The 22,749-nt window shown below is 45.7% G+C and overlaps 1 protein-coding gene across 3 annotated transcripts in view; it reads right to left on the bottom strand.

Moving 5' to 3' along the window:
* The window catches only part of dlg2 (discs, large homolog 2 (Drosophila)), a 129,206-nt gene that overhangs the window by 79,116 nt on the left and 27,341 nt on the right, over nucleotides 1-22,749 (bottom strand). Inside the window, exons 1-2 of one of the 3 annotated variants that reach the window (XM_062536682.1) lie at nucleotides 15,031-15,060; nucleotides 14,836-14,924 (exon numbers count right to left, since the gene is read on the bottom strand). The exons of 1 other annotated variant lie outside the window; for it this stretch is intronic. In XM_062536682.1, coding sequence (XP_062392666.1) covers nucleotides 14,836-14,841 — 6 coding nt within the window. In that variant the 5' untranslated portion in view covers nucleotides 14,842-14,924; nucleotides 15,031-15,060. Of the gene's footprint in view, nucleotides 1-14,835; nucleotides 14,925-15,030; nucleotides 15,256-22,749 lie in introns of those variants that run through there. One more of the 3 variants, XM_062536681.1, reaches the window with a different exon arrangement.

Raw genomic sequence — 22,749 nt, 5'->3', positions numbered from 1 at the left:
TTAACAGCTCTTGAGGAGCATCAGAGGTGACTCATCAACAGGATTGCTGGGTTCTGTTCCTCCAGGCCGTAGGACATGATTAAAGTCTCTGATTCTGACGAGAGACATTTGAACTCAGCGGCCACATATCACATTACACCTGTCCCGGCTGTGCTCCTACTGACGCAATGCATTGATTGGCTGGAATGGCTCAAGGCCCGGTCTGTCTGAGTCACTTGTTTATTTCCCATTTCCAGAACCAGGTCTGTGAACGCATACATGCGGTGCGAGTTTCTGTTTTTAGTGACCACTGTGAGCCGACCGCTAGAGGACTGGTGACTAAAGCGACTGACTGATGAGTGAAGCAAGTGCAAAAGCGGGACCGAATCTGCATGGTGTTTCGGACGTGATTATTCCAGGCCCAGCTCTCCTTATCCTACTGTGTCTATGTAGCCGCGCACGCCTGGGCCTCAGCCTCTCACTGTTGGGAATGAACTCAAATAACCTTGTGTTCAGCCTCAGAATGGTTTCAACACCATGCCAAAAAAGAGAGAACGCTCTCCCTCTCTCTCACACACACACACACACACACACACACACACACACACACACACACACACACACACACACACACATTTGACCTCTGTCAACAAAAATGTCAACCAGGTAACCAAGGCTGTCCAATTCTGATGAGGGATTTGACGCTTCAGTACAGATCTATTACATAGCACTGAGGACCCCCCCCCCTCCACCCCGACTCAAAAAGAAGTCAGAGATAAGCCAGGGAATTAGAGAAGAAGTACTCGAGAAATAGAAAAAGAGAGAAAGAAAAGATAGACAGACAGAGGCGAGGGGGTGGGAGGTGAAGTAGAAAGAGACAAGAAAGAGAGGCTAGAGAGAAAGAGAGAAAAAGAAAAGAGAGAGAGAGAAAAAATGCGATAGCCAGAGATACAGCCTTCTCTGCCTGAAAACCCATTCTCCATTTCACAGATGTTAAAGTGAAGAAGTGGAATGCTATTCTTCCGTTCAGAATTTCTAGACACATAGACCCCCATTAACACAGAGTGACTTGGGCATGCATGAGTAAATACAACTTCTTTGTACTTTCCAAGCCGCCGGATGTGGGGACTCTCCTGGGAGGACCACCGGCACTTGTGATGCACTAAACAAACCACATGGTGGTGCTTAAAACTCATTTTAGGCACAGCTCACTGGGGGAGGTGCAGCAGCGTAGTATTAATTTCACTTCAGATGCAGATATGAGACAGAGGAGAAAAGGCAGACTACTCAGATCCCTCAGGTAAAACAGGTAAAAACAAAAAACAAAAGAAAACTAATTTTCAAATATCTCACATGAAAAAAAAACTGACACTAAAAGTAACAGCTTGCCTATCTAGCATGTAGTGTACTTAATTTGGATCTCTGTCAGTCGTGACTGGCAGACTAAACACATTCTCAACACCGAGGGAATTGTGGGAAATCTAAATTCCTCCCCTTCTGACAGCTCCAGTGACCCGGCCCAGGCGTCAATTGCCAGTTGAGGTCCCGGAATAATGAATTAACTAACGGCAGGAGGAAATCAAGTCTCTCACCAGGGGGGTTAAGTCACTTTATTATCCTCAAGTAGGCAGCGCTCTGAAACAGGACGATATTTAAAAGAGCTGAATGCCAAACAGAGGGGCCAATGACTATTTAATGAGCGGAGACAAAAGGTGAGGCGCTAGAACTTTCCGCAGTGATGTCACGGCTGATTGGTGCCGCGAGCTGAATAACTGGAGGAGGCAGGGTCACGCCCCTGAGGCTGAGCTCCTGACTGCGACCACGAGGGCGACTGGCACCGGCACACACACACACACACACACTAATTTAAGTGTCAGGTGGAGCACCTCCATTTGACCTACGACCTCTCTCTGACAGCATGATCAGCCTGTCAGCACAGTCAATGGTTTCATCCATGTGATGCTCTTACATGCAGTATATATTTATATACAGTATATATATAAAGTACAGTTCATATTCATACACATCATGTACATTCCATGCATATATGGACAAAAAACAGGTTTCCATGTACCACCAACAGTTGTAACAGCACTTCACGTGACAATATACACACATAGCACAATAAAGCACAACAGTTAGCCTAAACACCAGACACACCACTGTTTCTAGCCATGTGCATTATTGCCATAGCATCTACAACTTGACTGCATGTACCAGCAAAAGCCACAGACTATGCTTTGGCCAAAAGCCAGACACAATGTGCAACTCTGAAAATTATGAAACCTACTCGATAAGTCAATGAAAATCACAAGTAGAAACGCACCAGAGCCAGTAAAAGCCTGTGGTGCTGCCATCGCACTATTACCTAATGACAAATCAGCTCACAGAAAACTACAGTGATGCACAGCCTCTCCCTACAGAGGTCAACAAAAGGTCACATGTAGCATACAAATGCAACAAATGGAAGATGCCGGAAAGTCTTTGCAAGTGTATCACACTGAAAGGTTCCACGCAAATAAAATCATATGCTAATGGATTCATGGAAAAACGATACGAAGACATATGAGACTACCCATGAAGTCCAATACAGACCCAGGAGCCTCCTCAGATCTCAACCTGCAGACACAGGCACTTTCTTTGCTTTATCAGAAATGTTCGAAGGAGAACAAAATATAAATAGAATATTATTTCCACATTTCAAAAGGGCCTAACTCACACCTGAAGTCAAGGAGCGTACCTGAGAACTTCAAACCCCATTAGAGCCCATGGAGCGGTTGAAAACTATTGGACATGGAGGGGACATTGTGGGGCCTTCGTAAATTAGTTTGTGACACCCGTGTCACAGTGGGCCCTTATGGGTTAAGCCTGCTATCCACAGGGCATGACTCCTCACTCTCACCTTAAAGAAGCTGTTGCGCTGCCTCTTAAGAAGCCGCTCGGTCAAGCCCTGTTTCCATTTGCAGATGGTGACCAGCGAGGGCCACTTGGCAGGGTCCAGTTCGGCGGTGCGGCCCCTCAGCACCTCCATGGACAGCCGCTTGCGCAGGGGCCGAGGGCCGTCCTCCCCCGGCGGGGTCAGGAGGTTGGGCGCACTGCCCCGGTGGAACTTGTCCCGCAAAGTCCCGTTCGCCATGAGTCTGTAGTTCATGGCTGTGCACGCGCCGTGCGCAACGCTCGGAGAGAAGTCCGAGCGCACAAGACAACAGAGAGAAATCCAGCAGCACAAGCTGCCCACTAGGAAACGACTCCTCAGTCCTCAGGAGAAGATGAAAAAAAACAACCTCCCTTGTTCCGAGGCTTTGGAGCGCTCTCCAACGCTGGACGAGAAGAGCGAGAAGACCCAAAAAACTTTCGACGGTAAACTTTAGAGGAAAGGATTCAATTCCCAGCTGACTAAAACCACGAGTGTCGGGTAGCCGAGTTTCTTCATCCTTCAGTCACTCCAGCCAGCCTGTCAGCCGGTCACTTTCCCCTGTCTGTGTGTGTCTGTGTGTGTGTGTGTGTGATGTGTGTGTGGCACGGGCTCTTGGGACCACAAGTCCTGCTGCCACCGCTGCAGTGTGTGCTGCTTCAGCTCCTCTCCCGCTGGCTGGCATGGGTGCGCGGGCCTGTGTGCTCTATCTCTATCTCTATCCCTGTCTCCGCTCTGCTCTGCTCTGCCAGTGGGGAAACGAGCAGCGCCAGTGACACATACTCAATATATCTGATCGGGGGGAGACGGCCACGCTGGTCCGAGGTAAATCAGGTTTGATTAGGCGGGGGCAGGCCTTTGATGTAAATCACGGGGGGAAACATAATTAATGCCGCGGGGAGATGTGTTCTGGTGGGGTGGCCAAGACTAGATTAGAAGCGATCAATGGTCTGATGGAGCGGGCCACTCGCACACAGGACCACGCCACACGCACACCACCCCGCGCTCCACCCACTCGAGCGAGCTGGACCGGCTACGCAACAGCATGGTGTGTGTGTGTGTGTGTCACACCACATCATTACACAACGGCCTCCGCTGACGCCAGCGCAAACCTGGTCATCGTGTGAGGGTGAGAAGAGACAGGGAGAAAGAGAAAGAGAGAGACAGACAGAAAGAGAGAGAAAGAGAAAGAGAGAGAGAAAGTGAGAGAAAGAGACAGAGAGAGAGTGAGAATATCGAAAGCTGTCACTACTAAAATAGAAAAAAAATAAAACAAACAAACCAAAAATAAAGAGAAATAAACAAGCCCAATCAAGCTCACCCTTGTCCCCCCTGGCGAGGATGGGAAATCATCAGAGGGGAGCGGGAGGGGATAAAAAAAAAAAAAACAGGTTTGGAGGAAAATGAGAATCTCCTTCCCGGAATAAGCGAACAAATCTTTCCAGCGCGCTGATTAGGGCAATCAGGGTAGAAAATGGCACGCACACCTAGAGCGGTGCATGGGGAACAAGATAATGGCAGCCACTTCATTACAGCTTGCTTGTGTTTGCTGTGATATTTTTGATTCATGTACGTACGTATGTGTGTTTCCTGGTAGCGTTTGGCATGGCACTTTATAATGTGTTGTTGCTACTCTGATGCCAACTGCTGCAAGTTGAGGGATTTCTTCGGCGAAGGAGCTAGCTGCTGTGCTGAGCGAGTCTCTACTGTGTGGAGACTGTTCCCCAAGTGCACTGGTGTGTTACCAACAGTTATTGTCAAGAGTTTTTTGTTGCCCGACACAGGCAAGATGTCCGCTTGCCCGGGAGCCAGCCGCTCCCCCCGTCCATTGTGTGGTTTGAGGATTATCCTGCCCTGGACGGTCATAGATAAGAGAGCAGCCTCCCTCCCTCCCTCCCTCTCTCCCTCCCTCCCTCTCTCTCCCTCTCTCTCTCCACGGCTGAAGTAAGTGGCTGTGTCGAGGATGAGGCGGGCAGACTGCCCCTCGTGCTCGGCATACGGAATACTGTTTTCCCTGTCTCCAACCCTCTACCCTCTCTCCTTCTCTCTCTCCCTCTCTCCTTCATCTCTCTCTCTCCCTCCCTCCCTCCTTCATCTCTCTCTCCCTGACTGCTGGTCATCGGTGCACATGGGATTTCACTTAAAGGCTCCCTCTGTATGTCTTAATGCTCATACAGTTGTGGTGTTTATCTCGTCACACATATGACATTTTCTGCTTTAGAACCTAACCCGCTACCTACCCCCCCACCCCCCCACCCCTTTCCAGTCCATATATTATGCATGGAGGTTAAAGCTCTGTCTCCCAGCAGACCAATGACCTGCAGATCCTGGGAGGCACGATGACAGGAGAGAGGAGAGGGAGGGGAAGGGAGGGGGCAGCGACGAAGGGATTGACAAGCAGAGGGAGGAGAAGGAGATGTGTGGCAAGTTGTCTGTGTCCGTCAGGGGATAAAATGATAGACACTTCTCATCTGCCATTATCAGCCCTGACAGAAGGAGGGCCGAGTCAGATCAACTCGAATCCAGCAGTGGCTGGATGATGGCACCAAGTAGGGAGGAGATTTTGTGAAAAGTAGCGTTGTTTGCACACATAGGTAGAGTTGATCATACTCTGGTAAAATAAACAACTGGTAAAGAATAACAACTGAAATGTTGAGAAAATCTTGAAATTATTAAGTTCATATTGAATACTTTGCTACTTAAACATCACATTTCAGGACTTTTCAAGGACTATCCAGGCCTAATGTTCTCACTCTTAAAGGTGACCTATGCAAGTTCTTTTTAGTTTAATTTGCCTTAACTGATCAGCTTCGGACTCATTGGAATGGATATTTGACTTATTTCAGGTTGAATGACTGCTGTCTCGCTTCCCCCTAGCGCCTCTGAGCAGGAAAACCACGCATGCAAGTTTGTGCCACCGGTGATCATGCTCATGAAAAGGCAGACTGACCGATTGAGGAGTGTTGTAAAATATACACGCTAAAGATGTAGGGGAAGCTCTGCAGAGAAACCTGCAAGCGTAAAACGAGCGAAAATGAAAAGCGCAAGCGAATCCGGTGACAAAATCGCCAAACCTGCATAGTTTCCCTTTAAGGACCCAAAGAAAGTTTGAGACACACGGCCAGACTGGCCCTCAGAAGTATGGGGAGTCTTCCAAGTGCTGCCATACAATTGGCCTGAATAAACATTCAGTATTGGAACAACCTGCTAGATATTGAAGATGCTCAAGCTTATCTGTCTTCATATTTAACTAATTGACAGATCGGAGGACATCTTATAAAGTCAGTTTGTCACATCAAAATGCCTTTCTTTCCGCGGTCATGATTGTTTGGGTAGCCCATGTACCTTGATGTACTGGCCCATACAGTACTGTATGTATGGACCTTCTAAACGCTTGCATGTCAATTACGTGACAATTATGCTACTGTACTAAGGTGAATACTTAGTTAGTTAGTTAGGTAAGCATTGCCTGCACAAGTCCCGCCAAACACGTTTTGGGGTACCACAGGCACAGATCAAGGCTAACACTGAGAATGTTCAATCTAGCAGGGTTTAGACAAGGGCACAGACAACAATTAATGAAAGAGAGAGGGGGAGGGGGGGGGGGGGCTTGAATGTGTGAACACTCCACAGTGTTTTCTTACGTTGATGGAAGACTGTTATACTCAAGCACTTTCAATGACCCATGTCCATTTAAAATATCTTTCAAGGCTTGATTTTTTTTTCTCTGAAATTCACAAACTTTCAAGGATTTCTGAAGCCCGTGGGAGCCCTGTAACGAGTAAACAACTGCATTTTCATGTCAGGGATAATATTTACAAAACACAAATAAAAAAAACTGCCATACACTCAAAGCCTTCAATGAGTTAAATTGGAACTTGTATCATACTTACTATACTGTAGATATATGAGTTGCACATTTCCCAATTTTTAAGGGTCATTACAAGGGTAATGTTCAACCAGAAAATTGTTACTTTGCAACAATAACTAGCTGGCAGTGGATTATCCCAGCACAACACATTTAACAGAATCATGCAATTCTGTATATAAAAAAAAGAATAGCTGTCTCTTGTAGATCACCATGACTCCATGGAGCTAGCAGTGGGAAAAAACACTGGTTGCCTATAGCAATGGCCTGATGTGACCCAGATGTTCCATCAGGAGTAGTTAGATGTTATTTAAAGCGGCTGGTCCATGTTTACCTTCATAACTACAGGCTGCCTACAGCAATGCAGCACCAAGACACCAAGGGCAGCATTAGCCATATTGGTGGTCTGCCTGCCGTTTGTCTTGATATTGTGTCAGCATCAGCAGCTGCCTTGGAGGTAGAGTTGACAATTTTGGTGAAATGTTTCTATTTGAGAAGCCAATCAAATTACAATGATCCTTTTCCGAGGTACTGAAGCGTTGTATGATTGGCTGGATTTGATTATATCTCAGCCCCGGGTCGCTATACTTCCCCTTTACAGAGCCAGGATTGTGAAGAGCAGGTTTTTTTTTTAGAGTGCACAAACTACACACAGATTGGACATCTAGCAGACCGTGAGAAGCAATTCCCTGAATTTGAAAGCGCACTGGATTAGAATTGTGGGCACACCTTTAAAACACTTCCAGTTCACCAAGAACAAGCTTTTAGCATGACTGCAATCATTAGTGGTAGGGTCCAAACCGTAGTACTGAACAGATGACTCCTTTCGCACATCACCCCTGTCCCGTCTAGATCAGCTTTAAGCACGGCAGTATGGCTATTTCACAGCTACTACAGAGTACATAGGTCTGATTTTGGATCCTAGTTTTGTAGCAGTGGGCACTGTTTTGTAAAGATGGAGGCCTAGACAATGCACAAGGTGATACTACAACATGTGGTGATGAGGCATATCCTACTGCAACTAGAATCTAAAAGGGACTCTTTTATCTCTTGTTCTGAACTCCCTTTTGTTTGCGCTCCTCAGATCAGCTTCTGTTGCTTTGCGGCTAAATTGGATACTCATAAGCCCTTTGAACTATAATGCATACAAATACATGTGATAATGTGGCCCTTTCAAGCCGACGGCGGCATCCTTTTGATGATCTGCTGTCTGGTGCCTCCCGAGCCCAGACACCACCAGAGAAGATGATCTTACTTAACCCTCCACAGGCCAGGCAGAGACCAGTAGGCCATGGACTCCATGCAGTGCTGGAGCTTATTGATGCCCATTAAACAGACAATCAAACTTGGATATCAATATGTGGCACATAATAAATGAGTACAGATGAAATGTCATATCTCACCCTTGTGATGAATATGACACGAGTTAAGAGTCCACCGGCTAAACAACACAATTATGCTGGAAGGGCATATATTTTCAAAAGAGGCACGGTGCCCCTGAGCCTTATTGACAAAGTGATTAATTTGGTGTTCTTTCATGCATTGATATACACACTACATTATACATGGACACAACACACACACACACACACACACACACACACACACACACACACACACACACACACACACACACACACACACACACACACACACACACACACACACACACACACACACACACACACACACACACACACACACACACACACACACACACACACACACACACACACACAGACACACACTCACTTTCTGCCTACTCGTCACCCGGCCTGTCTCCTTGTAACAGAGCTACACTGGAGCAATCACATTTCCACCCCGGCTGACAAGCTGTCTGCCGCTCGGCGCCGGCATGAAGCAGAGACGAGCCTGTGGGAATAGCCCAGCGCGTTAAATATTAGCAAACTCATTTAAGGGCTGCTAGCAGAGGGATTTGCCTTCCTCCAGCTCTCTCTGAAGTCACACGGTATCAATTCCCTCTCCTCCTCATTTGCCACCGACATCGGCAATGTTCGGGTATAAACAAAAACATCAAAAAAGCTCAAGGGTGAAAAGACTGGATAAGCAATACTTTAAGATTTTGCTCAAGATGATTTTCTTCTGTTTGGTACATCATGACCGAACTGCTGTTTATCTGAAATGACTCATGGTTTCATGGAGATTGAAACCCACGCTAAAGAGAACATTAATTTAAAGCTGACAGGTTTAATGGCTTCAACAAATGAGAGTGAAAACAGGAGGCACCCATACTCCTACAGCCGTGTAAATCAAACGTGAAGGTGGTATCTTCTCAGGCAGTCCGAATCCCGCATGGGCTTTTTGTAGATCGATTCATCTGATTTCATCCTTCCCATTTAATTCCATAGACTGCTAATTAGCAAACTAATGCAGCAATATGCCATATTTGAAGCAGGTTCTCATAGGCAGCCAAAGCAAGACCTCAGCAATAACTTGAGTCAGCATCCTAGCAAGCCCTTGTAGCAGTTAGGCTTCTCCTTACTGCTGCTTCAACTTTGGACATACCGACCCTGGGAGCCAATAAATACTTTTAAATGTAATAAAATAATTTAAATAGAGCTGTCAGACTACTCAATACTCAGACTACAGTACTTCAATACAAGTAGGTGTCTGTTAGAGCTATCTGACCACAATACCCATGATGCATCAGTATCACTGAGCAAATGCTATACAGAGCATGGCAATCCTGCATGATGTCTGCATACAACCAAAAACAGAGCTCACAAAAGTGTACAATCTTTGGCTGGGTACAGGGAACAATCATTAAATTCAAGAGTATCTGAACTGAAAGATTTTTCTTGGCTTATTTTTTAGCATATATCGTACCATGACATTGAGCAGATGACACATCGCACTTGGGCAAAGACATGGCTACTTCTTTAAATGGAGCAGTGGTTTCATACCTCTCCTGCTGCTGTGCCAACCTAGGAAGCACTGTGGCATGACTTGCTACAGTATGTACTGATGCACTTTATAGAGAGTCCTCTTATGTGCTATACTGTACATGACACTGTCAAGAAGGCAAGTGCGATTTCTTCGTACACACTTATGGTTGCTGATGCAACATTTGCACAAGTCACTGTGCTTCTACAGTAATAAATGTGCATCGCGTGTATACAGTAGCTGACTTTACAACTGGAAAAGTTGCCTTTGACTTTTCTGAGCGGAAGGTGCGGAGACAACCAGCGGCCTCCCGCTCCTGCTCCGACTCCGACTCCAACTCAGCCTTGCACGCGGAGTGCTACGACAGCTCCCACGCACCGCCACACTACGCACTTCACCTCCAACCTCCACCTCGAACAGAGCCGTTGAATAATTAAGCACAAATTCTCTACAGCCCCATTCTGCAACCCCCCCCCCCCAATTCTCCACTCCAGCAGAACAGCCTGTGGCAATGCTCGCAGCTCAGTCAAGCTTTCAATGAGCCTTGTGGGCGTTATATTTCACCACACTTCTTTTCTCTGCTCGGGCATCAGCAGCACTATGGAAACACTGGCTGCTCATAAAATTGCACTCTTCATCGTGGTTTACAACCCACATGTAGAAAGTGAGTAATGATTACGAGTGAGAGAGAAAAAGAGAAAGAGTGAGAACGAGAGAAAGAGAGAGAGAGAGAGAGAGAGAGAGAGAGGCACTGTTGTATGCCTTCACAGTTGGTGTTTCAAGACACAAATGCAGTCATCTAATTAAATCAGAAGGAAATAACAGAGCAAAACATAACTGAGGTGTTTTATATTCTCTCCAGGTTAAACAAAGTCGCAGTGTTCGTGCCAATATCCCAAAAGATAACTACCCGGTTAACAAACAGACGCCTGAACAGCTGTCCGCAGAGCAACTTCTCCGAATGAAAACAACCCAGTCGTTTCATAACAACTCGTACACCTCGGATGCAAAAATAAATAAATAAATAAATACGCAAATAAACACAACACCTGATCCTTTTCCCATTTTCCTATTTCAATAATGGAAAGGTGAATAATGATATGGAAAAGCATCGAGCATGCATATTTCGGCTGCATTAATCCCCGGAAAAGCTCTGGCTCAGTGACAGGCGGCGATCCCTCCATCCATCCCTCCATGGGAAGTGGTGCTCCAGATGCCTCGACACATACTGAACACGATCACACATTGGGGGCATAAATCAAAAGACGGCTTCATCATTTCATTAATGCGGCGGGCCTCATTTTGTGAGTACAGAGGATGGCCATATTGTAATATAAACGCTAGGAACAATGCAGACGGGCTTTGGCTTTTGTTAAATAAATCAGTGTGATAGGATCCTTTTCCGGAAAACCAATTTAAAAAGTCGTTGCAATGCGATAAACCTGATGAAGGCAAATGGGAAAGACAAATGGGGAATAGTCTCAGCCCAGCAGGATTTAATAACATTTGGCCCAATGAGAGCCAGAATTTGTAAAGTTATATAATTCACCGAGGAAGGCTTAAGGGTCAGTGGAATGCACATACAGGATAAAAAAAAACTTCTATGAACAACTGAAACCTAGCATGGAGAGAGAGAGAAAGAGAAAGAGAGAGCGAGAAAGAGAGAGAGAGAGAGAGAGTTGCTCTGTAATAATGAGGCACTGTGCATTTTGATCTATGATCTCTGAATTTTACATAACGACCAGGAAACATGTATTTACCTGATTAACATGCCAGAGATCTATCTGAAGCTTGCAGTACACAGGCCACTTTGTGAGCATGGAATGCCAATCTGCTTTAGCATCTGCAGTTACAGAAATACCCAGAGAACAATATGGAATTGTAAACTTATATAAATGTATTAAAAATCAGCCAGACTAGCCCTGTTATTTAATATGGCTTCACTTCTCCACAGTGGCACCGTGGTTTGTATTCCCTTTCAGTCTGCACTTTCTCTTCAATGACACCCTAGGAGCCGACAGCCTCCCAGCAGAGATTCAAGAGCGCCCATATTATTCTTCCTAGTAGAATGCAGTCAAGGTCTCCTCACAAATGGGCTGCAGGCAGGGCTCGGCATTAACGGTTGCCCTCGGCAACCAAACTGTGACAAGTAGCAACCTAATCATCACCCCTGGTTGCCCCTGTGGCAACCACATATTGTAGCCCACTTTTTTCTTGTACTTTATTTTCATTACAATAAATGAATCATCATTGATGGCTTTCGAGCATAAGCGTTTCTGATGTTTAAATGTGCGTTCTGATTTGTTCACTACGTCTCCACTCTCAGACATACAGTACTGTAGGCTAATTGTTATACTTCCCACATGCGCAGGCTTTTGATACATAAATGCCTATTTTATTCACAATGGCAAAAAAGATTGGCCTTATAGCCTATAACAAACATAAACAACATACATACATTTTCGCATTATAGTATTTCGATTTGGCATTAGAACTAATCAGACCTCATCTGTAAGCAAAACTAAAGTGCAAAAAAGAAACGAGAAGAGTCGGAGCTTGAAGTTCAACCCAAAAGAAAAAGTTTTGTGCAGGCATGGGAGGCTTAACGAAAGGCCTAAGCAGTATTATACACTACCATAGAACTGCTAATCTCACCATGCTAGTTCCAAACTACTATACCTATTTTGTAAGGGACATTTTACATACTGTGTAATCTCTTCTCGATCCTTCTATTTCTGTTATGAAAAAGGTTATGTGAAATAAATTCAAACGTGTGCCTAAAGACTAATTACCATTATTTTAGTAGGTTACGTAAACAATTAACAGGCCGTTAATGATGGCAACCGTTTGATTGGCTTTTGCAACCAAAAACTCATGTCTGGTTGCCAAGCTGGCAACCACTTTTAAAAGTTACGTTGTCATGTTGAGCCCTGAGGCTGTAAGACATGACATTTTGCCAAGAGCATCCGTAGTACAGTTTGGGAGGGTGAGGGAGTGGAGTGGGGAGAATAGTGCATGCATTTCTGCTTACCTGTATCTATGCATGCATCTTGTTAACTATTGGCCATCAGTTAGCACACAAAGGGAGGCTAAAGGCTTCAAGTCAAGTTCGCAACTCAAGTCCCATCACACTCCAAGCCAAAACAGAAACCAAAAACGTCAAGTGATCTGAGATTCAATCCATAATCAATCATCGAGAGGCTCATTCAATAACCACTCTATCTGCTCAGTTCCCATTAGGCTGCGCGGCTCTCCAGCATCCCCACAGTGATTTAACCACCGCACCGTCTGCGGCTCAGCAAGCTGTGCTGGCCGGGATCTCCAGACTTGGCAGTCCTCGCCTATGCAGTTACAGCACGTTCAGTACAGAGCCGAGCGATGCGTGGGAGGCTCGGGCCAGGGCTGATGACAGGGATAAATGTTTGGGGCTGGCCGACCTACGCTATAGTAAGCAAAAAAGTGTGCTGGCCAAACATCCACGCTCCCTCTTTGTCCATATTTGTTTTGACTCCAAAAAACAAATCTTCTCATATCTAAGCTGTGGACAGCACCTCATAGCACAATAGAGCATCACTTAGCATTTTAAGAAATTAAAAACAATGACATTCAAATGATACATGACTGCATTTTGCCAACTTTAAATAAAGACCAAGGTCTTTCTGCACAGCATCATCAGGCATGTAAACATACACTGCATGTTGAACAATTTCATATATAAAGGTGACAGGGATTGAATTCACTGCTCTATCAGATGAGCAACCATGGAAATGGAACCATGTAACATTTAGCATAGCTTTTGCACAGGTTTGGAAAGCTTTTACATCTCTTATTTTCTGGCCTGCCTTGAATAACTTGAGGCACCTCAATGTCTTCAATGCCAAAGCCCACTGCCCATCAAAGGATGTTTATTGTGAAGTCACAGTGTGATGGCTACTGTACACCATTTGGATTCAAAACCTTTAAGGCTATAAACATCAGTACATCACAATGACCGAGCGCAGACACACACACACGCCCACACACAGACAGACAGACACAGAACATCAGGTGCTAGTGTTAAGGTACGTAAGTCTATCTTAATTCCGTTTCGATTGTTATTCATGTAATGTTACAAAGCTATCCATGTCTGTCTGCCTCCATGGCTAATGCCTTGCACCTGCCACACATACTTATCCAGTAAATGAATAACATGAATAATTCACAGTGCAGTCACAGTCTCTCTCTCTCTCTCTCTCTCTCTCTCCCTCTGTGTGTGTGTGTGTGTGTGTGAGAGAGTGTGTATCTGTCCTCATGTGGCCCAAAGTCCGTCCATCCAGCCCCCCCCCCCCAATGTGGAGAGGACTGCCAGGAGGTTCACGTACGCCCTTGAGGTTCCACACACACAGCCCATCCCCTCTGGATCGATACCGCCTCCGAGTCGCTCTCAAGACCACGGATTCCCTCACCAGAACTCCAGGCCATCTGTTGCTAGGCAGTGCAGTGGCTTGCTTGTGAGAGGGTTTTAATTGAAGCATGCGTTTAAAGAAGGCACTCTCTAACCCATTTCTTTCCGAAACCACGCAGAGCAATAAGCGCTCACACTACACTTAAACTGCAAAGTGAAACCTACGAGAAATTCTGTCTGGATAAACTTGTTGCTGCAAATTTGAAAAATGGAAGGTCAACTGAAGCATTTAAATGGATGCAGATAAGGTGGAAAAAGTAAAAGCTTATTTCAACAACAATGGAAAGCTTCTGAAGCTTTTAAAAAACATAACGTCAACACTGCTCAATTATGTTCCGTTGAGATAGAGCATTTTGAAAAATTGTCTATTCAAAGGCAAGAAGAATAGAAGTGCCACTGAATAGCGTGGAGAAGGCGCTGATTCATCTGGGGGAGAGAGCTGCTGGGCTGTGTACTGTGTTACTCCAAACTTGAGGAGAGGTCAGAATATCATGAGGAGAGATGCAACCCGAGGGAGAGCATAAGAGGATCAGCCACAGTTTAATGTGGATGATAAAGACTCCTTCTAAACCTGCTGTCGGCAACGAGGGGCAGAAGAACAGGATCAACTGGTATTCTTTTACCCTCACACTCACAGGCAGACGAGTGAGCGGTGGGATTCGGAGAGAGAGAGAGAGAGAGAGAGAGAGAGAGAGAGAGAGAGAGAGTCTGACACAGCATGCAAACCTGCATATTTACTCAATGAAACACGTGGCCAAGATCCCGAAAACAGAGCCCAGTCTGGCAGCACCGTGTTCAGTCAACACACGTCAGCACTACAAAAAAAACACGGGTGACTCGCTGGTAACGCGAATGACAAAAGTAAATAACACTATCTGTCTAACAGTAAAAAGTGAAAGCAATCTCTATTCAGACACTTACCTTTTGCATTTTAGCTTTCCTAGCATTCTGTATTAGCCTTCTCCCAAGCTTCTTAGCGTACCATATGGAGGCAAACATTACGGAGCTCGCCGGATGGAGAGGGGAAAACAAATTAAATGAAATTAAAGCGATGCGCTCCAGCCATTCAAGGCTAGCGTTAGCCAAAGCCTATTTCTCAGTCTGGTGAGCGGCAGTGTAATCCTGAGCGGCGAACGCAGGTGGGAACGCGAGCCTGTGAGTGGGACTTGAGAGCAGAGAGAGAGAGAGAGGCTGAGTGGCTGTGCTGCAAGGAGCAGGGCTGCTCTCTCTCTCTCTGCCTCCCTCCCTCCCTCCCTCTCTCTCATTCTCTCGCTCTCTCTCCTTACTCTCTCGCTCTCTCTCCTCTCTCTCTCATGGAGCTTCAGCCCCTCACGTTTAAAAGACTATTTACATACTGTCAGGCAGTCAGATTGGGGTGGGGGTTTGGTGGTGGTGGTGGTGGTGGGGGTGGTGGTGGTCTCCGTCTCCCGTCGGCCCCCCCACCCCTGTGCTAAATGCCTGTCCGTGATGATTAAGGGTGCCTGTGTGACCGGCCGACCGGGATGAAATGTTCGGACGAGAGGGGAATGCCTCCTGTTCCTCCCTCCGTCACCCCCTCCACCCCCAAAAAAAACCCCACGCCGCCTCCGTCACTCTCACCCACTGCTTAAGCCACACCTGTCAACCTCTCCTGACCATATTTAAGGTGGAGGCGGCACTATGGGAAATCAATTCAGCCACCGAGGCAATCAGCTCTCCAAGACACCTCGCTCCTCAAGGGGACCGCAAACAGCCCGTGCTCACCCAAAGCAGGCAGTGCTATGGGTACACACAGGTGTTTACTCCCACACACAATATACTGTAGGATCTTCACCGCATTTATCTTGTACATTATTACTGCCGAGGGTGAGGCCACTACTACTTCCTCTGCTGTGTGTACAGTATTGACTGAAGGTCTCAAGGGGGAATGAGGAGCACATTTCAAGTCCAGAAGAGTCAGTGCGGTTGTCTAAAGAGAGGGAAAAAAATCATAGGAGTCGCAAATCCTGAGTAACATCTCTTTGGCCAAATGAAACTGCTTTGTTGTGGTGGGAAAAGAATGATTCACCTCATTACAGTGTCGTCATCTTGACTCATATCGTGAGAAGATGAGGACTTTGCAAAGCAATTGCTACAGCAAAACATATCTTACACTCATCAATATTCCACGCTGTTATCATCACACAGCTCTTGTCACTGTAGACACGCAATGCAAGAGTCAACAGACCAAGAAAATAAAGTGTAAATCTAACGAGCTGGCCGCCAGAATGCAACAGCAAGACATGCTGAGGGATTACTTCAATCAATCCGAGAGCCTGACCACCACCTTGATATTTGAGCTCATTAATCCAAAGATTTAACAGATATGTGGGCCAAGGGCCTAGCGAATTCAGTAAATCCTCGGCTAAAAATACACTAACAAACATGACAGTAGCAAACCACTAAATCAAAATAACACCGTGTCGTATGGACGTACAATAGAAATATCAAAACAGACAAACAAATCACCATTTAATAACCTCTGATCCTCAGGACAACAGCAAGAAAATCTCTTTTTATTTGAACCGTGCTTGTCTGTGAAAGCCTATAATCCCTATATTTTCTTGTTTTACCGCACCAATACATAAACAAACACAACAGCTGCTAATACTGTAGGTATAAGGGGATAAAGGTTAGTCCCTTCACCAATAAAGACATTTTAATGAATTTCACCAGCTCAAATGAAAGCTATCAAATATCTTTCTTACCATGGTTAAAAACACTAAGCCATTACTAAATCCAAAAAGAAGTGATTGTGTTAAGTTCACATTAAAAAACGATTAATTTCAGAGGTCCTGATCTTCATGCACCAGTCAAAGTGGTGACATTGAAAAGACTTGGCCAAGTTTTAACAACCAGTAAGAAACAACCCTATTTAGGTAACTTCAGGCTGCCGAGTGACTGAATTGACTTTTTCATTGAGCAATTCAATCACGTCAATAACGCTTGCTAAATGCCCTCTTTTTTTTACCCATCACCATGGCTGGTAGGTCGATCAAATTCACCCGTTACTTCACCAATTCTGGGTCAATTTCCATCCCTGCGTCCTACGGTACGACAGTGTCAACTTTCCAACAGGGGCCTCTGTAGTGCAGAAGCCAAGAGAATGACATGCGGTTTGACCCTACCGCTTTATCCCCCTGCTATTCTTCTGCAAAGCAGTTTGACGCTTGTTGTCATTCATCCTCAAGGTTGGCTCTGACAGCAGAAGGCCATCTCACTCTGTCTGAGGCACTCTGTGTGTGGGTTTTTTACGATCCGTTTCTGAAAAGTTCAGCTGTTGAGCTGTTACACTTATGCTTTATATGCTTTGGCCCTCCTCGTGTCCTTCGTGTCTGCGACATACTGTAACCTAACCAGCGTTTTGACCTGAATCGTGTAGGCTTTAAAGAAAGAGGAAGAGGTGCTCTACTGTGTGCCATACTGACATACAGTACTGTATCCGTCGACAGTCGAAGTCTTAGGACTGGCTATTCCTCGTGAAACGCTTACAAAAGGAGCCCGCTGCCAAAAGGAGCTGACCAAAGGAGGCTGCTTGGCCTTGGGGAGCCTTCAGTGACTCAATGAGTCAGTAGCTTTAGTCTTGTTCAGTCCACCAAAGGAACGTATTAACACACTGTTAAGGCACTCAACTACATCTACACTGAGAAGTTACGTAAACTGTTCTAGAGCACAAGGGCAACAGCGTACACAAGGATAAATGTTTTTCTATAGCTCAGACTTTTAGCCCGTCAGGCAAGAGCGGTCGTTTAAATGCAGCGCAACACCTGGGCCGGGTGTGGTTCCTGATTGCGCAGAATTGCGCTTTGCATGTCAAACACAGCAGTGCCGATCGCGGTGGTCATGTTGCCATTGTCCGTCGGTGCTCGTGACGCATGAAATAATAATACGGACGCAGGAATCCTATTAGTAGGGGCCTGCGCTGCAGCTTCCTGCTTAAGGACATGACAAGCTGCATCTGTGAGATTACAGCATGTACTAGACCGGCAGGGTCCATACAATAGTAACACACAACTAGCCATTCCATCTCCGTACACACATGGCTGTCGCGATTATGCCTCGTCTTCGCCTTCACGTGAGGAACATTGTGTCCTACCACGGGTTGACCACGTCACCGCAGACTGGTGACAATATGTTGAAGGATTGCACATTAACCTGGGATCATATTATGAATCGTTGACTCCCAGGATGCTTTGCTCCATCACAAGGGGGGGAGGGGCAGTTTGGCAGAGTCTACAACCGGGAATTGAGCAGAGCCTCATATTGAAACACATCTAACGTTTTTTTAATGTTTAAGATAAAGTAGACTTGGGATGAGGACTACAAACAAACTTCAACGAGCCAATCATACGGCTGCTGCCATGGCGTAGGGTAGGCAGGAGGACGTGTGAGTGCGCGGTGGCTGCAAAGGGAGGAGCGAGACGCTGATTAGAGTCACTGAGGAGCCAGCGGAGAGCCAGACACACACCCTAAGCCAAAGGTCAGAGACCCGGGAGGGCCGAGCTTCAAAAGCACCCATCAGTCTCCTTACCGCAGGTTCCCTCTGCTTCCTGTGTCCACGCCGTGCTTACTGTACCTACAGTACTCACTTTACTGTACGGTCAACGCTAACGTGCCGTCGCCTCTCTCACCACAACATGCTGTTCGGGGCCACCCGCACACAAGCGCCGTCACGAGCGCGACACCCTCCTCGGCTGCCAAGGTCTGATTACTACTTCTACCACTGCTATTGTTTTCTGCACTAAAATAGACCTGCGGCGTGATCGGCGCAGCAGCTGGGAGAGTGGAAGTCGCCATTGTGTTCACTACTGGTGCGCTGATGTCGACGCCGGCGTGTGGTCGGCTTTCAGAGTTACTGAAACACTATAAAAGCGTATACTCCCATTAAAGTTACAGGTTACCTTCTAAATGGATATCTAAAAATATATTAACATAAAATGTATTATTCATATAGAAATAAACCACAAACTGGTCTATAGGTACTCCTTCGTCGTTTATACGGCCTGGTTGATTGATTGACAGGAACACTGAATATGACCTTTTCATTTCTCCATTCAATTTTCATTGGCGACAGACTGGACAAAGCCATTTTTTTGAGCAAATGGATTTTCAATCAGCGGCCCTTTTAAGGACCTACTGCTACAGTTACCAAAACTGACCCTTACAGGAAATCCTTCTCCCCTCTGCCATAAGCACTCTCTCTAACAACAAATCAATTTGGGCAGATCACTTAGTCCATAATGGCTTCTGGCTGAGAGGAACATCTCCCCAGCACAACCCCCCCCCCCCCCCCCCCCCCCCCACACACACACACTATCTGGTCGCTGAGGAGGATGATGCTCAGTGTAATTTCCAGTGTGTTATTTTCTGCAATCTTGTTTGATGGGAGGGAATCAGCGGGCCACTTTTGCCAAATGTTCAGACTAAAAGGTTGCCACCGTCGCTCTCCGTGGTCCTTAAATTTCAACCCCGCTTTTTCCACACACATTCGAGGTCTGGGGGAAGCCACGGCTGTTGATGGATTTCCATGTTATTTTCAATTCAAGGCGAGTTGAGAATCACATTATTTGTTCATACCTCCCTGACAATCAACTGTCAGCTGAAAGGAGAAACGACCTATTCAGGTTAACAATGCCTCAAATATAGCCATTTCAGCTAAACAATATAGGCTAGCTCTCTTTTGTCTTCGCTATCTATAGTCTTGCTGGGATAAATGCAGGCCTTCATAACTGTAAAAAAGGAGGAGTGCTGGGCCTGCCAGCGGAGTACTGCAGGTGTTTCACGGGCGATAAAAAGAGCCCACCACAGGAAGACTGCTGTGTAAATCACAAGACCAGCCCAATAATGAGCGCCGATAAGACTTCCTATCAGATGAAGGGCACACTGTTTTAAGAGCACGAGTCTGGAGGAGGCAGCGTGCAGCATACTGACCAAGTTAGCACTGCAGCAACGGCAGTCCACAGCAAGTCCGCCGCACAACAAAGGCACAACTTTAATGCCTTATGTACCTTCGGTAATGTTTTGAATCAATATCGTTAAGATGCCAAGATGGGGTACGTGTCCCTCTAATCACCTGCCTGAACAAAGCCCCACGAGCTTCGCTGCCTCTAACATGGTCTCTGAAGCACCATTCAGTGCAGCACATTAATCCAATTTCCCTTTGAAACCAGATATGATGGTCCCCTTTGGCATAATAGCCTGATGATGCTTGGACCATACAACATCATTTGTAGATATTTACACTGTGAGCTCAAAGTAAAAAGGACCTTAACTACAAGCATCTTAGTGAAGTAAACCTAGCCTGGAAAAATCCAAACTCGTTCACAAAGTGAATAGAGTCTGGTCACTGGAAACGTTTCCAACATTTGCGTCGTGATTGGCACTAACTTTGAAATGACTGGTCCAGCCTCACCAATCACATTGATCAAAGATTCCTAATGTTACTTCCTGCTTCCACTAAACTTTACAAAGTGACAATAGATAACACCAACGGTCAACAAACAACGTTTTACGTTTGCAGGTGTTTCTGCTTCTGTTTATCCCAACAAGTTTCGGTATCATTTCCCCCTCTCGTCACTGATTGGCCTGACATTTTCCTTGTCTGGGGTAAACGGTTATGAGCTAATGGTGTTCCAGACTAGATCTCCCTGAAAGAAGATCTAGGTGGTGGGGCCAGGCTAAAGTAAGCCCCTTTCAATCAGGAGAGCCAAGACTACAACAGGGGACTTCTTTCTGTACAATTAGTAACAGAAGTCTGACTCTTCCTTACTGACCTGTGAGACACAGGGCCTTGTGTTACTCATCCAAGAGAAAAATGCATACGGTGATGTTTTACTGCTAAAAAAAAAAGCTTACAGTATGCCCTCTAATGGTATCAAGATGTTGTACTGTAGCTGTAGCAGCAGCTGAAGGTCAGTCTTGATTATTACCATTATATTCCTGAATGGTTTCCAAGCAACTGTCATGAACACATTATTGCACTTCTCCAGTACTCAATACACGGTGTAAACAACTGGCAGGCATCAACAGAATTGCACAAATAACACTACTCAAAAACATTCCAGCGATGTTTCAGGACATGTCAGCAATCAGATTTTATTGTCTGCTGTCTTTTTTTTATTTCATTAAGCTGATAAATATCCTTATTATATTAAAAGCCTTATACTGTAATCGGGCAGGTACAGTTTTACAAGGCAGATTTGTATTGCAGTATTTATGAGTGTCTCCTTCACAATACACAACAGATGCTGAGAAGGTCACCCTCAACAAGGGGACAGATATGGCATGAATACTAAACCAGCAGGGATTTCACATTAATTGTGAAGGGAGGAAAAAAAACCCTGACTTCCCACAGCCACACGAGGACTTGAAACATTTCTACAAAGACCTCAAGGATATGCCATTCAGTGAACCCTCAGACTGAGAAGCCCATGTTCTTGCTTTGAACTAGCATGTCACATCTGACACAAACTTGAATGTATTGGACTTAGAGGACAGAAAAGGCAGGGCTATTTCATTATCCATGCTTGGCTGCAGAGCAGTGTAACATTACAAATGATAATGCCGTAAACTGTGTTTTGTATACATCTGGACCTACAGCTTGCAATATTTTCAATAGAGGCAGTCAACCAGCGATGAATAACAACATATACATAATGGAAGATTGAAATACAGCAACTCAGTTGAATAGAATTGTGAATTGTTTTAATGCTACTGGAAAGAGAAACGAAAGAAGCTCCGTCCGGTGTTGCCCTGCAATACTCTATTAAGAGATCAGCCCTCGTTACTTTACTAGAGAGTACTTTACTTAAGGCCATTAGGAGTCTTCTTACTGACCATCACTTCACGCATCTGATCCCCAAACGTGACAGATACTCTGGCTACTCTGCGTGTCAAGTGCTCTCAGGAGACACAAGCCCTGCAGAACCTTTCAGGGCTGTGCGCCTTCAGACGGAGTAATGGGTTTCATCTAATCAATTTAACACTAAATTCATTACGATCATGCCCGAGGTCTTGGAACTGTAGGGCTTTCGTCAGATTGATAGGAGAAAAATGAGAGACGCCGAAAAACAATTAGTATGCTAATTTGGGGAAACTCAAAAGTCTTCTTGTGCAGTTCTGGAACGTTTCAGTGACACACAATAATACCTAATAATGATAAGAGAAGAATGACTCCACACATTTAACTTTTTTTAATCACCCAACTTCACTCCACAGCCAATATGTATTTTTTAATAAATCCTTTTTGGGGGGAAATAAAAAATCTGCGTGGAGGTGAAGCTCTCCCCTGGAGACTGGACTGGCTGCCCAGCCCGGCCACTTCACTTTGATTATGGCTACAAGCCCAGAGGAGGGCCAGACAGGTGCTAGAAGAAGTGTGTCCACGTCTAGTCAAGCAAGGTCAGGCGAATCTCTCTCATCAGTGAGACTTGACCTGGACTTGACTCCCCTACCCCCCCCCCCCCGACACACACACACATACACCATTCACCCCCTGCAGCTCTTACTCTTACCCCCCCCCCCCAATGCTTTTTGCACTTATCCTGCCCCTCCCTACTATCCCCCCCCTCATATGCACAATAGACAAGGAAGTGATCATTTCACTGCATTCTTTACATTAGT

The sequence above is a fragment of the Sardina pilchardus genome, chromosome 5, assembly GCF_963854185.1.
Source record: "Sardina pilchardus chromosome 5, fSarPil1.1, whole genome shotgun sequence".
Lineage (NCBI taxonomy): Eukaryota > Metazoa > Chordata > Actinopteri > Clupeiformes > Clupeidae > Sardina > Sardina pilchardus.
Note: the sequence above shows the minus strand (reverse complement) of the source record. Positions and strands in the feature narration are given on the sequence as shown.